The sequence below is a fragment of the Nestor notabilis genome, unplaced genomic scaffold, assembly GCF_000696875.1.
Source record: "Nestor notabilis isolate BGI_N333 unplaced genomic scaffold, ASM69687v1 scaffold20509, whole genome shotgun sequence".
Classification (NCBI taxonomy): domain Eukaryota; kingdom Metazoa; phylum Chordata; class Aves; order Psittaciformes; family Psittacidae; genus Nestor; species Nestor notabilis.
The window spans coordinates 18,888-35,797 of NW_009942642.1; the positions used below are offsets into that span (position 1 = coordinate 18,888).

At 44.5% G+C, this 16,910-nt stretch overlaps 1 protein-coding gene across 1 annotated transcript; it reads right to left on the minus strand.

Moving 5' to 3' along the window:
• Nucleotides 1-6,064: 6,064 nt before the first annotated feature.
• GPR19 (G protein-coupled receptor 19) lies at nucleotides 6,065-7,294 on the minus strand. The gene has a single exon (XM_010021502.1). It carries the CDS (start codon nucleotides 7,292-7,294, stop codon nucleotides 6,065-6,067), a length of 1,230 nt encoding a protein of 409 aa, XP_010019804.1.
• Nucleotides 7,295-16,910: the final 9,616 nt, after the last annotated feature.

Consider the following 16,910-nt stretch of genomic DNA (forward strand, 5'->3'; position numbering starts at 1 on the left):
AATTTGTAATAGTAATTCGCAAGTGCAAGCCACTTAATACCAAAAGTAAACAGCAATGATGGAATTTCCACTTAATGGATGTCCACTTAATGGAAAAAAATGTTTAATGGTTGGCACTGTGTCATGTTCTTACACAGAGAACATTTAAGGCTAAGGGACAAGTGGGCTGGAGACTCAGGAGTCCTGTCTCCCAGAACCGGTCCTTTGCAGATGCGGCTGAGATGTGTTTGTGAACTGGGAGGTTTTGTTTGCTCAGTGCCAAACCTGCCCTTATAGCTTCTGCCAGCTTCAGCCCATCTCTGCACGCTGGTTTCCTCCTTGCTTAGATGTGCGCTCATGAACATGCACGCGTACCCACACAGGAGTAGTGGTTGGCATCCTGGGCACCTAACCAATCTTTCTGGTGTCTCTAGAAGAGTATGAAGCTCCAGGGACAGTCACTGGCTGTTCCCACATTAAAACGTGGTTTCTTCAAGATGCCTTTATCTGAGGAGTGTTGCTTGGTTTCGTCCTAAAGTTTCCACACCTGTCTGTGTGAACCGGCACAGGCAGGACACAGAAACAACCACAAAACCATGGATGAAATGCAATAAGTAAATTTATTTTCATTACCTCACCAACTAGAGAGCCTCAAAGGAGCACCCAGCAGAGGCACGCAAGCGCGAATGCAGGCATCATGGAGCTCCATCCATGCTTGAGGATCACTGAACCAGCTGGTTTCACCTGTATTTCAGGGCAGGCATAGTTTACCACTATGCCTTGATTTTCCTACAGCAGGGCAGGAATCTCAAGCTGCCTCTATCACAGGCTTATGTTACTGAAACACAGATGTTCTACCTGTCCGACAGCCAAGGTTAAACAACAATTAGTATGACATATGTGCTCTTCTACACAGGTGTGGGTCACTTGAGTGTATTTATAATCCTCCTTGCCAATCTTCCTTTTCCCCCCCTCATTAACTTTATTGTTGCTTTAGATGTATCACTGAAACAGTATGTTGGCAATGAGGAGTTGTGAGGGAGTGTGGAGAGATTTGTTCATATTGATCAGGCAAATCCTGCATCATTTTCCATTTCTTGCTTAGATAACCCATGATCTTCCTCCTGAGCCTCTGGCACCTCTGGGGCCTTGGCAGACCAGAAGGACCAGAAGGACCTGGATGGGTGCTATCAAACCTATCCATCACCTGTCCTAAAATGATGGAAGGAGTGGAAAAGTTTGCTCTTTGCTCTGGCGCCAGGTCAGCACTTGTCAGTCTCCATCCATTTCATCACACGTTTCCAAAATCAACCCCAAGCAAGGAGTAGCTGCCATTTCAAAAGTCAAGCTGCTGGATGTTTTCCATCTTCATCTCTGCTGTAGCAAGGTGTTTTCTTCATCTCTCTCAGTGGCAGCATCAAACCGCCTGTGGCTGGGTGTTACCTGAAGGGCTGGAGCTGCTGGGGTGGCTCGGGCAGCCTTTCCTTAGTCACCTCCCCCAGAAACATGGTGTTCACCAGGGCATGAGCCCGGTCAGCAGCCATGGCTGATGGGATAAAGGATAGAGAGGCCTGGGAGAACTTGGAAAAAAGCAAAAGGAAGGAAATGGGAGTGAGCATGTACATACGCACCCAATATACAGGCACGTCACTGCTCCTTTCACTTGTGCAGTGTGGTGAAGGCTGGCTTTTCAGGCTAAGGATCTGTCAGCAGTTGAAACAGTGGGGTTTATTTGATTGGTCTGGATAATCTTTTTAACTGCACCAAAAGCTGTGTCGTATAGAAGCAGGAATTAGGAAGGTTTATCAGTATAACTGCAGAAAGGGACAGCTGCACAGGCAAACTCCTTCTAGTTCAAATACAACGTATGTTCATGTGTATGTGTTTTTACCATTATTGTGTTGGCTAAAAGAAACTCTACAAGCAGAGTCATGCTCACTCTAATACAGCTGTGACTGGGCTTTACTGATATGGAAAGGTGGTTTAGGAAAGCCAACCTCCAGACTTCACTCATGGTCACAGGGCCAGTTAGGCCTGTGATTTCAGGGCAGAACTGCCAGCTCCTTCAAACTGGGGACACTGTCCCTAGCTGTTGTGTCATGGCAGTCCTGGCCTTTTCCTGGCCAGCTTGTGTAGTTCTACAGCTTCTGGGATGTGGGGAAACATGGTCAAGTTCACAAGAGGAAAGCTTCACAGAAGCCTGTGGTTTCAACCTGCCAATGTGTTCTTTGGGCTTTGCATGTGAAATGACATCTGGCAGGTTGTGGGTCTGCAGCATGGCACTGGCACCGTAGGGATGGACTGCCCCTCTCTCCCACCCTTCTCAGCAGTGAAGCATGTTTGAGAGCAGCAGCCCCTGCATGTGGTGGCTGCAGCAATAGTTTCCTTCGGGATCTGTAATAGTCTGAGGCCAGTGGGCTGGAAGTGCACAGGCAGCATCCACTGGAACATCTTTGGGGTCTGACTGTACAAGGACTCACCGCTTACAGTATCTCTGGTTACACCTCAACAGGACAGTGACTGTCATGGCCTGTCCTGTCCATGATGCCATGATGTCCAGGCTGCCTCATGCACTCCTGTTCATATAGACTCGAAGGAACAAGCGTCCTGGCTCCCTCTGGAATCAGACCTAGCAGAAGGTGGGTCACCATGACCCTGTGGTCCTCTTCGACCTCAGGGCTCATTCTGTTCAGCCCCATTTCTTTAATAAAGCTACTAACTGAAAGAACAACTGCTGGGTTTGTCTCGCAACTCAGCATTAAAAATAACATTGCAAGGTTGACCTGGCCTGCTTACCCTAGATCTGATTTTACTGTGTCAGAGGTAAGTAAGTGGAAAAGAAAAACTAAGTATATGGTGATATTTCAGGGAGAAACAATCTGCTCAGAACCTGAACCACACAGAAAATACCGGTCTTGTCGCAATTTCAAGGTCCTCTCTCCTCCCTGTTCATGGGATTTTTTGCTAATGGCTTTAATGACAAACACCAGATCCTCATTTAAGGGGGATTTCTGAATTTGTGAAATAGATACTGGAAGTATTCCTGCAATCAGTAAGGGTTCTCACAACCATACGTTGTGTGGTAGAGGAGGAAGAAGGAAGCTTTCTACAATACATACAAGATTGTTTCTCAATAAAGGAGTTTCCCCGCGCACATTGCCAGCATGAGAGTCTTTTCAGAGGATGTTAGCTTGGAACTCCACCACATGTGTGCTTCTGCTCCCTGCTGACGGGAAAGGGAGGTACCCAAGCATGTTTAATACACCCTGTAGTACTTGCTGATCGTGTCTATAACTTTCATTGATGCAGCACTTCCAGTCCGCAGGTACAAGCAGGAACCCAGCTGTGCCATGTTTGCTCTGAAAGCAGAAGAAAAAGATAATCCTTCTATGAGGAGTTGTGGCTGAGGGATGTCTCTTTCAGACATACCGTGGGGAGCCAGAGATTTTGAAATAGAATCATAGAATCATAGACTGGTTTGGGTTGGAAAGAACCTTAAGGTCATCTAGTTCCAACCCCTTGCCACAGGCAGGGACACCTCACGCTAGACCAGGTTGCTCAAGGCTCTGCCCAACCTGGCCTTGAACACTGCCAAGGATGGAGCATTTACCACTTCTTTGGGCGACCTATTCCAGTGCCTCATCACCCTCACAGTAAAGAACTTCTTTCTTATATCTAACCTGAACTTCCTCTGTTTATGTTTGAATCCAAAACTATGTGGAAGGGTAACTGACACCTGCATGCTGTCTTCTATCGCCTAGTTTGACACCTGCAATCAAAGTGTCCCCAGCGCTGTTAGGATGACTTGAGTGTGAAATACTTGCTCGTAGCTTGGCCAAGCCCTGGCAGCTACATTAGGGTGCTCCAAGGAGAGCATGGGCTGGAGCCAGTTCTGTGCAAGAAGTGACTGAGTAGGATGAGGCTCTTGAGTACAGAAAAGAAATAGCCAAGAGAATGCATGATAGATGTTTACAAACCCAAGAATGGCACAGAGAGTGTGCGTAGTGATCGGCTATTCACCAGGTACTGACTTCGTCAAAGCTAGTTGATAAGGAAAGAGAGAACAGGAAAAAAGTGCTTGAAATTCTCAACTGAAGAGAGGTCAAAACCTTGATTCTCAGGCAAAACTCTCTTGAAATCCACTCAGATGGGGCCTGAACAAGCAGGAGGGGCTGCTTTCCCGCCTGTGGGATTTTATAACTAAGCCCATTCTGGACCTGCTCAATATTTACTGAATGGCACTGCTTTTTGGCAGCTACCCTGTGAAAGGCGTTAGTTCTTAGCAGTGACTGCCAAAGACTGGAACAAGGTGTCAGGAGACCACTCTGTAGCTTCTCTGATACCTATGTTCTTCCCTCACTGTAGCCGCTGATGGCTACAGTCAACAGTAAAATACTGGCATGGACGGACGTCTGGTCTGAACCCTGTGAGACTCTTCCGTAGACACTAAGAAAGCAAAAAGGAAACTTCCCAGGCAAAGGCTGCAGCAGCCTGGCCTGGGCCTTCCACACCTCCAGCTCATGGGAACACACTGGTTGGGCAGAGTGAAGGGAATTCACCAACCAGATGCTAATGCTGACCTCATTTTGAGAATAAATAGTTATCTCTGTTTTCTGAGGGTGAACTGTTCTACTTCTGGGAAACAGTATTGGAATTAAGAGAATAAATCAATATTCATCTCACAGATTCAGCTCACTTCTTATTAATGAGGCCAATAGCTGAAAAAAACCCACCAAAAACCAGGCTGGTTGTTCCAGAAAGTGCAAATGACACACGGGTTGCCATCCCCCTTCCCACTCAGGGCTGAAGCCCTGACTGGTGCTGTTGGGTTGTTTTCTCCCTGTGCTGGCAGAGAAAGAACAGCAGGAGTCAGATGCACCTGTAGCCACAGCTCTCTGCTGGCTCATCTCCTCTGGGATGCCTGTGAAGGACCTATTCAAAGGCGCTCCCATGGAGGCGGAGGATGCCAGGCAAGCATGTGAGTGCAGAAAACCACTCTGCTGCAGGTGGCACAGCCATACCTCAGCAGATGGGGCTTGGGCCAGGAGACACACCAACAGGAAGCTGTGAGGAGTTCCTGTGTGCTTGGCACTGCTTTGATCAGCGGGTCTTCTCCCAGGCTGTGCCCAGCACCGGCTTCTGGGTGGATACACTAGGGTGGGTGTAGAAGCAGCTTGAGAGGAGGTGGTTTGGACCACGAGACCTCTGGAGAGACGCAACTATGAAGGTGCAAAAGCATTCAGTGCTGGACTGATGCTGACCCTATCTATGAGGCTGTGGGAGTTTCACCGTTGATGTCAGGCTTAGGCCAGCATTGCCCACCCATGGACCTCTTGCCCATGGGGTCTGGACAACAAAGAAAACCACAGTGCACTGGTATTCACAGGGACATAACAGACAGAAGTATAGATGGCTGTAGAGTAAGGCCTGGCGCTCGGAAGATCACGCGATGTACGGAAAGAATAGGGACAAGGGCGCTCGGAAGATCACGTGATGTACGCAAGGGAGTAAGCTATAAACGCCACACAGAATAATACCTTATAAGGCAAAAACCGCTGACTTGCCCCCTGATTGGCCGACACGCTCAGTTCCGCATTGCGAAAAGGTATATAATGCTCGCTGTGTGCGCAATAAATGCTATTTGATCATCCGCCATATTGGTGTCTGTGGTCTCTAGCCCTAAGCCAGGGGAATGGCTTAGCTCTGCAAGTCTTGGCTGAAGCAACGCTACAAAGGATGGCTTTGGGTGGACATATGCATTGAGACACGGTGGCCAATGTACAGGGATTCAAAAAAGTAATGTTTATTCCTACCCTTTTTTCCCCACCTAGGAGACTCTAAGAACTTTCCTGTTTCACAGAAAAGGGATGCCTGGGATTCAGGGAGAGTATTCCCAGAAAACAGAAGGTAATGGAAATTAAATAAACTGGACACATCAAAATCAAGTCATTTAATAAAATAAACCATCTTGTTTTCTTCCCCAAATCTGTGTTAAAAATATGTAAATATACATCAAGATTCAGAAAGGGTATAAAGCTCCTTGTTCTGTGGGTACATAGTGTTTTTTTCAAAACAATACAGCCAACTAGACAAATGTATTGGGGGGATTGGACTGAATAGGCCAGGCAAGCTTTTTTTCCTTTTCTTCTCTGTTAAAAGCATCATAGATGGCATCTTTGGTGACAGTTTTAGCCGGAGCTGGGACGTCTGCAATCCCAACGTGATTCTTTTTGGCTATTCTGGAGCTGGTGGTGATGGTGTATGCGTTGCTCCTGTAACATTTCATGGCAGACATGCAAAATGTTTCTTTCATCCCTCTTCTGAAGTTTGCATTATACACGGAGTAGATGGTTGGCTTAGCGGCTGAAGAACTGAAGGAGATCCAGGTGATGGACAGAAAAACCAGGGAGCTCTTTCTGTAGTTGATTTCCTGTGGGTGCCACAGCTGTACCATGTAGAAAGGGAGCCAGGAGAGGAGAAAGACCGAGTTTAACATTAAGAACATTTTGATGGTTTTCACTTTTGTTCTTGGGACAGTATTTGTTGTCCTCCTGACAGTCCTGCCATCAGTGCCTATTCTCCAAATGTACTTGATGACCCTCTGGTAGAAGAAGACGATGAGGGTAGATGGGGTCAGAAACACCACCAAGAGGCGAATGACACCATAGGTAACTCCTTCCCAAGAACTGGGGAGAAAAAAGTTGCAGTGGTTGTCACTGTTGGAGCTGTAGAAAAAGAAAGCCGGTGATGCAAATGCAGCCTCAAAGAGCCAAGAGGCCAGAATCATTTTCTTGGCTTTCTCCCTGGACACTTTGAAACTCAGGGGGTAGACAATGGTGTAGAATCGATCCACACATATAGAGAGGAGCACATATATCTGCACTCCAGGGGTGAGGTACTGGATGTACCTTACCAGCTTGCACATCACATTCCCCAGTGTCCACCTGCCATAGGTGAACTGAAGCAGCACAAAGGGCACACTTGCGACGCTGGTGAGCAGGTCTGCACAAGCCATGGAGACAACGAAATAGTTGGTGGTGGATTGTGTCCTCCTGCTCCGATGGATCACTAAGCAAACGAGGGAGTTTCCAATGAGGGACACCAGCCACAACGCTCCCAAAACCATGCTGGCTGCTGTAATTTCCCCCCGCTGCAGGTCATACAGCAAGACAGTGTGGTTCCTGCTTGAGCTGGGTCCTGTGGGTGATGCTGTCATCTCATAGCCAGCAGGAGGGATGGGGGTCTCAGGGTAGCTCTCGCTCTGCAGCAGGAGCAGGAAGGTAGGGAGAACAACAGGACTGCTGTTGTTATCCATGCTGTGGGCAATCACGGCCACGTCTTTTGCTCAGGCTGTATAAAAAGAGAAGAAGCAAGGTTCTGTTTAACAGGTCTATGGGAAAAACCTACCTTAAGCAATGAAAGATAATTTTAAGTAATCTACATACAGCTTAATGTAGTGGATTTCAGAGAAACAGTCAGAAACATATGGTGAGTCTCTCTGTTACAGCAGAGGACATTCAGTTTTGAGCAGAGTTTTATTAACAACCTGGCTGCTTTAGGACAGGCACATCTGTCCTCTGAAAGATAAATGTCCCTTTCATATCAAGAGACAGAGGTGTTGTCACCCATGCTGGTGACCTGCTAACTGAGTGAGAGGAATACGCTGACTACACCACCACCACCCTAAGGCAAACACAGGCACTACTATGTCTTCTTATTAGATGGTGTTTTTCAGCTGCCAGGATGCTTGAACGACTTCTGTATTTCCAAGCTATCACTGAAATATAGGTCCTTGGATCAAACTGCAGGCTGTCCTTTGTGGTAAGTATGGGACACACCATGGTATCAGACATACAAGACTTCCTGTTTTAAGGAGTGGGACAGGAATGGATATATTGCTACACAGAGTTAGCAATCTTGGATTTAGCCTGTTGTGTTGGTCCTAGCCTATCACAGGGTTAAAACGTAAGAGTGGTAAACATTAGTGTCTGTGTGTATACAAACCCCTTGCCTGGGCCCGATGCTCAGAACAAGTGTCCTTTCAAATCATAGTGTTTAGATGCAAATCCTTAATCATTAGAAACAGAAAGTCTGATTCTGTGCATATATTGTGTGAATGCGTAAGTCCAGAATCTTGATGCTGCAAAAGATAAACATGGCTTCAGTTAATGATCAGAAGTTCAAGTGTTCATCCCAGAAACCAAATGGACAAGTTCAAAAAGCCACCAGCATCCTCCTGAGCTTTCCAAGTGATCCAAATTCAAACTTTCCTTTCAGAGTATTTTTTTCCAATGTTTTCCTGATGCTTTTTGCTCTGCCAACTCCAGCTCTGCAACTATCACCAATTACTTTCTCCTTGTCTGCCTTATCAGAACAGAGCTCCAAAGTGAAAAGCCACTGGATTAATATGGAATATCGTGCTTTGCGCTGTTTTGCATGTCATCTTCAATAACGCAATGCAAAACATAGATGTGGAAGAGGAAAAGATGTATTTATTGCTTCATGTGGCTAGAGGAGATTTTGTTTCCCTTATCTATATTCAATAGCTGCACTTAATATAACATGCAATATGCGTATTTCACATGAACAGGCTTGATGTACAGTCAGTTAGACAGCACAGGCATAAATTTAGCATCCTTGAAAATGCAGAGTGTGCTTGGATTGTGGCACAGCTGCATGGGCACTGCCAGTCTGTGTAGCTGCAGCCACAGTGCTGCTGGACCCCCCTGCGCCTCTCTATGCCCTGCGCCATGCCCAGGTGCTGACTGCATCAGCAGAAAGTGGGTCAATGCGTAAGTCACCAATGCTGCTCCTAATGCAGCTGGCGTTATTTCGCAGCTCTTGCATGCAGGTAGTGTCTGGGAGATGACAACATGACTCAGGTTAAGTTGGACTCACAGCTGAAGCAGTTTGAGGCTAGTAGCAACAGGGTTTGTTTCAGTGGGGCGTGTTAAACAAGGAGTTTTACATGGTAGCCTCCTGTCAAAATAATGCTCATCAGCAGGACATCAGCATCGAGACCCAGTGTGTTGTGAGTGGCTGAGTTGCCAACCCTGCAACGGGCACCATCTGCAGATAATACATTGCCCCTCGTCCTGTCTTCCGCTGGAGGTCTCTGGGTGCTGCCCAGTCTGTCCTTTCCTACCCCTCATCCCAGGTTGCCTTCCCTCATTGCTTTCTTACTAGCTTTGCCTAGCAGATGATTCCTGGTTTCTCAAACAGCTCCTGCTTGCCTTTCCTCACCTGCCATCAGGTGGATCTGCTACCCTGGAGATACCCTGCCATCATCAGCTATCAGCACAGTATTTCTAGCAGAATGGCAGGATGTACTGACAGTACAATCCACTAAATTACATATTAGAATTATATGTAATAGAATAATACATGTGGAGCCTATTAACCAGACAGAAAAGAACATTATGGGCTATTTTTCTTCCTTAATTTCCCTTCTTGCTATACAGAAGCATGTGTTATTTAAAAATAACCAGCTGCACAAATGACGCTTCATAGAAGAATAACCAGACGAAATTTCTTGTCCAATATTGAAGAGCAGTGGAAGTCAGGAACGAGAACGAAATGACCTTCCTAAGCTGTTAAAATATGCAGACTCGCTAATGCTGTTCTCATGATAATTCTCCCCGTGAGCCAAATTTGCTGTCTGTGTCAGTTCAGACCTGAGACAATTACGCAGGTTGTAACACTCAAATGGTACTTTTCTTCTGCTTCATTTTGCCTAAAAGTCAGCCCAGACACTGTTAACTGGAGAACTCAGGTTATCTGCAAACACACCTTTGAAAAGCTGGGAATTCAGCAGCCCCACCGTGGAACAGTATGTGTCACCCTCGGAGGTGTGTGAGGTGAGCTAGCTAGTGGGTGCCTACAGAGGAAGAAGAATGGAAAGAGCTGTATCCACCTGTCTTGTGTTGGAGCTTTGCTAACACCTCAGTGGGAGAAGCCTTCCCATGTGCCACCCTTCACCAGAGACTGTATGTTTGCATTGAGAGATAGAATATTTGGTTATGTGTCTGTGGTGATGGTGGTTTCTTCACTGTGAGTATAACAGAAGAAGCACAAACACAGGTGCAAGTAATACTATATTTTGTGATTCTTTCTTCCTTGCAAAAATTCAAAGTCATTCAGCACACTGCCCAAAAGGTCCAGATGAAGATGTAAGTACAATATAGCGACTTTAACTACCCTGAGCACATGATTGCTCTGGTTGAACATCAATTACATGGTTTACTTTCTGAAAAGTAAATGCTATCTGATTAACCAGTGTGCACTGAGATTCCTGCATTCCTAGTCATAAATATTTTTTCATTCAAATGGACCAGAAGCTGATTTTCTTTTATATTAAAGGATCTCTATTCAACCCTATTTTTCATAGTTGGCACTGAGATCAGAATCATGCTTTGATTTAGCACTAAGAACCTTAGTGTCTATGGCCCAGCATATCTTCTTCAGGGGCAAGTCTGTTTTTTATAGTGGTGACTTAAACTTCTACAGTATGAGTAATGCTCCTGTTGGCAACATGAGTACGAAAAGCTCAGCGTATACATTGTTCTGTACAGGTCTAGGATGCAAATAACCAGAGAATCTCTATCTTGCTACATTATGTATCCCATATCCCCCGACTGAAATACAGTTTAAGTGTTAGTGAACTGCTCAACTTGCAAATACCAGATCCATAAGAAAATGGCAATGAGCTCTTTAGTCTCCCTCAGCCTTGCAGATCAATAAGGGAGTATTAGAAATACAAAAAGTAAAAATTATGTGAGACCTAATTACATTTTTGTTTAACAAAAATGTTTTTGTTTGGTTTTCCCTTAAACCTGTATAATACTGTGCTGAGTGAAAGGCTACTTTCTAGTAACTGAGTCTGCATGGATGTAGCAGTACCAAAAATCTCACTTTCTTTTGAACTTTGTAGAGTGGGAATCCTTTTAAAACTGGTATAAGGACTTCCTGTATTTCTGTTTAAAACCCTGAATTTTTTGCATTTGTTTAGGAAAATAAGGGGTATGTGAAATGACTCATAATTATTAGATGGATTTCCTGGTGCCACAGTTCCTATTTTATGGACCTTAATTTGCAGTTTGAATGCACAAATGTTCCATTTTCAGGATTATCCCTTTGGGTTGATAGCAAGTTAAATATATTCTTGCTAACTCTCCAAAACAGATCTGTTTCTTAGAGATTAAGTATTTGAGCCGCTAAAACTTCAAAAAATCACTGCCACGTCTACTTTGCTGTTCTATAAAGCCCATATGGCACAGTTACTGTGTGTTTGCATGTTTACTGTCCTGTCAAGAAAATAAGTGTTCACTGCAATTTGGAAGAGTAAAACTTATCAAGATTTGCAAAGGAATGCACTAAATGGCTTTTTAAATGTGTAATCAAAAGAATATACATTTTGTTTCCCAACCATAGTTTTTTCAGGATTAAAAGGTACCTAAAGAAATAGATTGTTGTACATTATTTAACCTAACACTAGCAGAAGGGGCTTTTTTAGTCAACATATTTTATCTTTTTGCATTATAACTTCAAAATACCAGGCAAGCTTTGGCCCAGCAAATTATTTCAAAAGCATTAAGCTGGTCATTTACTCCATAAACTTCCCTCTCTGTAGAATATCTTGGTGATAGCTGCCAGACTGGAAGATGAATGCTTCATCTAACTGAGTTTAATCAACATTAGAAATGGGAGTAAATTGAATCAGAATGGGGGGGGGGGGGGAAAAAAAGTTGGGGGGGGGGGTTGTCTGGGTGTAAGATGCTAGAAGGTGACATTCATCCTTACCTAAATTAAAATTAACTACCCTATGTGTGCATTATCTCAATGTAATAATCTTTTTATAGAAGAACACAGACTCTTTAAACCTCTATCTGTTTCTTGCTATGCAGAGTTAACTGTGTGCATATTGAGGCCATCCAGTACTTCTGCTTGCAGTGGAGGAATGTGGATACACATGCTTTTGTAACCACACAGATTCCCTGCCAATTCTTTTCTCTGGTCTAGTGCTCATAAAAATGCTCAGCTATTTTGCCCTTATGAAGGCTTTTCTATTCTTCGAGCAGCTCTTCAGAAAAAAGCTCAAAAATCTCTTGAGGTGAAGTGTGTTCTTCCTTACTCTCTGCATTCCAACATATGAGGATAGAAAACATCTGCCTCTGTTTTATCAGGAGAATTAACATGGTTTGAACACAAGAATAAGTTTTGAGATCCATAGTAATTTCTCATATGCTGCTGCCTTATCCCGGTCTCTACCCCACTGGTGAAGATTCCTGTTCTGCAGCATAGGTAGCAACAGATGACATGACCAGAAGTGTGGATGGGCTGTTTCATGGATGAAGCTTTCAGTGCCAATGTGGTCATAGCTCAGCTTATGATGAAAGCTCTGAACTGCTGATGTAAGTCAGTACACGTTATTGCATGTTTTATCGGCATCTGAGAGCTTAGCCTGTATTGCAGGGTAAAGTCATGGGAGCAGGAAATATGGATGGAATCAAATAAAGTAAGGAAATGTTCTTAATTTCCAGCACATTAAAAGAATATATGCTATACTCAGCTACTGCATAAGCATGAATGTAAACAAGACTTTTCTACTGTATGCTTGGGAAAAGTAAGGGCAAGTAGATAGTCTCTTTACCATCAACCTTCATTGACTGTGTTCTTTCCTGACTATTTTAACAAGGTATTAAAGCTGAGAACAAGGATATAATATACTACAACACTTGCTAGGATTGGAGCAAATTTGTATTTCTTGTACTGGTTGCCTGAGGGATATGGGTTTTTCAGCTTTATCCTTTTAACTGAACTTTATAAGTGCTGAGCCATGCAGTAGCTAACTAGTCCAAGAACAGGGTCCATCTATTGCTTCTGGGTCTATAAGCTCATATCTGGAGTAACTACTCTGACTGCATACCTGTAGCACTGAATCTGAGGCCTGGCCTTGGGCAAATCCATGGGGCATGATTCTGATGAACATTCAGGGTTCAAAACCGTAAGTCAAAGGTTACTGCATGTTGTCTAAGTCTCCTTAACAGATGGTGCCATCTTTTGAAGCTCATTGTGGTATTAAGGGTTGTGGGAGCAATAGCTTTTTCCTGCATCTGAAGTCAATGACTTTTTCTCATGTATTTACTGTGGGTTAAGACTGACATGCAGGAAGTCACTGTAGGTCTATTAACTTGAGGTGAGTTGCTAAGACCCAGTAATTTATTCATGCACCTAACCTTAACAGCATGTTTATTCTTTATTTGTGGTGGGAAGGACCCCTTATGGTAACTGCAGATTCCACTTATACCCAACATCATTCTCTGGTTCAGGGACAGACAGTGGTAAAATATGAGCCATATTTGTGCTCAACACCATCCAGATAGACACCTTCACCTCATCAGCATCTGCAGAGTGAGGGACAGAGGTGTAATTCTCTTCAACAAGGGCTATGCTGAAGCACACATGGAGTTTGCAACCTTCAGATCTATAGAAAGGATAAGATAGGCAGGATCACATGCATTGGGAAGTTAACCATCCAGTAGTGGAAGGGTAGGGTCATCTATAAGGCCCAGGGAGGATACAGCCTTCCTTCCACCTGGGCTATGCCTAATGAATTGTTGGGTTTGCCATGACCTTTGGACTGCCTGCTTCTTCTGCCTGTCTCCTCTGCTCTTGCCCACAGCTTGGTCTGGCTAATCATAAGAGAGACACACAGCATAGTGCTCTGGCTACTGCTTCATGAGCAGTACTCATGAGTACTCATGAGTGTACAACACACTATTTATAAACAGGAGCACAGTGGTTATGAGCCTCTTGTAGATGTAACTCCTCTTCCCCAAAGGAAAGACTCACAGAGTTTGAAGTGTTTCACACTTTTATTATGTCTCAAGCTTTATTCTATTATCCTAGTTGTTACTATTAGTATTACTACTAGTGATTAGTAGTAAAACTCTAGATTAGGACTGTTCTAAAAATGATGGCAGAACCCAGATCTCTGCTCAGTGTGACTGTGTGGGCATGAAAAAGTGGGAGCAAGGAGAAGAGAGACAGACCTAATTTCCAACTCTACTGTCAAGATAGGTTACCACCTCCTGGAGTTGTCCAAGAACAGTGTGGAGAAGCTTGAAATACACCTTTCCAGGTTGCTTGCCTTCCTTAACAGGGGTTGAGTCTGTCTTTGGACACAGCTAGCTTGGACCCTTTCCTGATTCAGAGGTAAAAAAATAGATGCTCTCTCCCACACATTTAGATTATTTTTTGGCAACACCAGGTCCTGCCCACAACGCAGCATGCTCTTCTGCTTGATGTGAGGAACACAGTGCTTACCAGGGCTTGTTTGCCATGGTGGGTGTTGACAGATAAGCTGTGGTGAATCTCACACTTGGCTGATTTCTCTGCTCATCTCTTGGCAATTCTCACCCTCTTCTTTGCTGACTGTCCTCTCCCCCACAAGAAAAACATGCCAGCAGCTTCAGTGAGGACTCTCGCAGCTTACTCACCCTCTCACTAGCAGTGAGCACAAGTTGTCATCCTAGGAGAACATCAAGGTTGGTTTTTTTTTTTATTGTTTCTTCTATATAAAAAGGCCATATAACAATTAATGCTTGATATTAAATCTTGTGAAAACTGTTTTTTCAGCACACAAGAAGTCAATACGGTAACAGGATTTTTGCACCGGTACAAACAACTGTGCTGGGATGTAAGAGTCCCTGTCATATGTTTCCTGGTCTTTCCAAGTAACATGGATCTAGCACTCACACAACACAGGTCACTTGTGTAAGACATAGGGCAGAGAGTGGAGTAGCACTGGTGGCTAATAATCATGCCAGGGATAGAGTTGCCAGAGATCTTAAGATTCTTCCAGGAGGACTTATCTGATAGGAATAAGAGGAAGATACCTGAGTGAGTGGTAGTAGAGCGTTCCCATGTCAGAGGATATGGCCATTAGTAAGAGCATTCCATAGTTTTCCTATACTATGCTGGAGAAGCTGTGAGGGCTGAAGGACATGCAAAAGCCATAGCTAGGTTGGAAATGCCTGATGCAGAGATGTTTGTTGGAAGGGATGTTTCAGCTGAGCTTAGGCTCAGGGAGGACAAAAGCAAGGTAAGAAAAGCCACTGAGGCAAGGTGCTGGCCTGCTGAAGACCCCTGAACTGGAGGTGTCTTCTTGGGAAGGGTGCCAGTGGCAAGAACTGTGTTGGCTGCCTGTCAGAGGAGAAGTTTAGGGAATGATGGAAGCTGCTGGAATGGAGAAATCCCAAACCCACAAGCACCGTGTCATGTTTTGGTGGTGGAGAACTCTGTTTGTAGTGGGGAGGGGGAGCAGACTGTGCCTGAGGATGTTAGGGGGTTATTCTGCATCATCTGGTTGAAATTGCTCCCTAGATAGTTAAACACCTGAGAAGGGAAGACTGGTTGGGGCTGCAAAGGAAAATGCAGATGGAGATCATATGGTGTGACCCAGATGGGGGAATTGCGCTGCACAGCTTTGCAAATAGAGGCTTCACAGGAGAACTGTGGGGGAGTAAGAGTCTGCAAGCTCTTACTTTAAGCTAAGGAGCAGAGCTCCCCAAATGTGTCTGAGGTATAGAAATTCCTCCCCTTACTGACTCATTCAAGACCAGAGTGTTTTAAATAAACCCACAAATCAAGCTTCTAAAAATCCAAGGACACCCAAATAAAGATAAGCTTTTAAGGATGCCTCTGGGTTGACACCCAGTTTTTCTGTAAACCAAGCCACTTGCTTAAGTCATTAACAGTGGCTTTAACAACAAATCTTCAACAGCCACATTTGAAAATCTTTGCCAGAAGTAACTGGCTATGAATCCTGCCTCATACACACAAATGGCTTTTTGAAAGCAGAAGGCAGTTTTACTTCTCCATTACTCCGTGGAGCCAACATACTGTTTGACATGCCGGAAGCCAGCTGGGTGAATGAAAAATATTGCAATGCATTCTTAGAGAGTATGTGCCTGAATTAGAAAAAACAGAATCGCCTTCTTGCCTCTGCTGGCTACAGTTAAGCAAAGATTACTATGCTTGTGGTGTTGCCTTAAGTAGCTGAATCCAGGCACCCCCAAAGGAAAAAAAGGACACAAAGCTTTCAGAAAGAATGACTTCAAATTAATGACTGAAAAATACAAAAGCAGATGTTATAGTACAGTAACACCAGGAAGGAAGAAGCTGTTTGAATGTATCTAGAGACAGGGAAAAACAGATGGGCAGATTGGTCTGCTCCATCTCAGTTAACGTAATTTACTGCTCTCAGTGAACTGATCATATCAGGGGACTTATTTAAGAAAAATAAGTGGCATAATTTTAAAATAATGAATATAGATGCACAGAATGTAGATTTGTACAGAAAATATGGACATTTATTCTGCATTAATTCTACACACTTCCCTGCTTTCAGCAGAATCAACTTAAAATTCAAACCCTACAGGGCATTTGCTAGTGAGGAATGAGTCCTCTTTGCTAAACCCCAAGGATTTTATATGCAAGTAAGTAAATATAAGAAGGTAAACTACTGGAAAAGATCACCTCTGCAAAGAGAGCTATCCCTTTAGCCACAGCACTCTTCAGCACAGCACCTATCCATCCACCTACCTGCTCCAAAGCATAATCCCAGAAGTGCCAGTCTCGTCTTTTCTCTGCTTGTTATCCCAAGTGGAGGCACCTCTGGGCAGGCGCCTATCATACTGGAAACCACGCAGGATATTCACATCTGTGCCTGCCTCTTCCAGGATATTTGTGAATCTGGCTGAGGGGGAGGGATGGGGTATTCTACCCCTCTTCTTTGACGGAGGAAAAAATGACGTTTTGCAGGGCTGGCTGCTGCCACCGGTTTCTTTCTGTGTCATGTGGGATGCGGATCATGTGGCTGTCCCTCCCCAGCACCCAGACGCCCGGGGACCTCCCCAGAAACCCGCCTC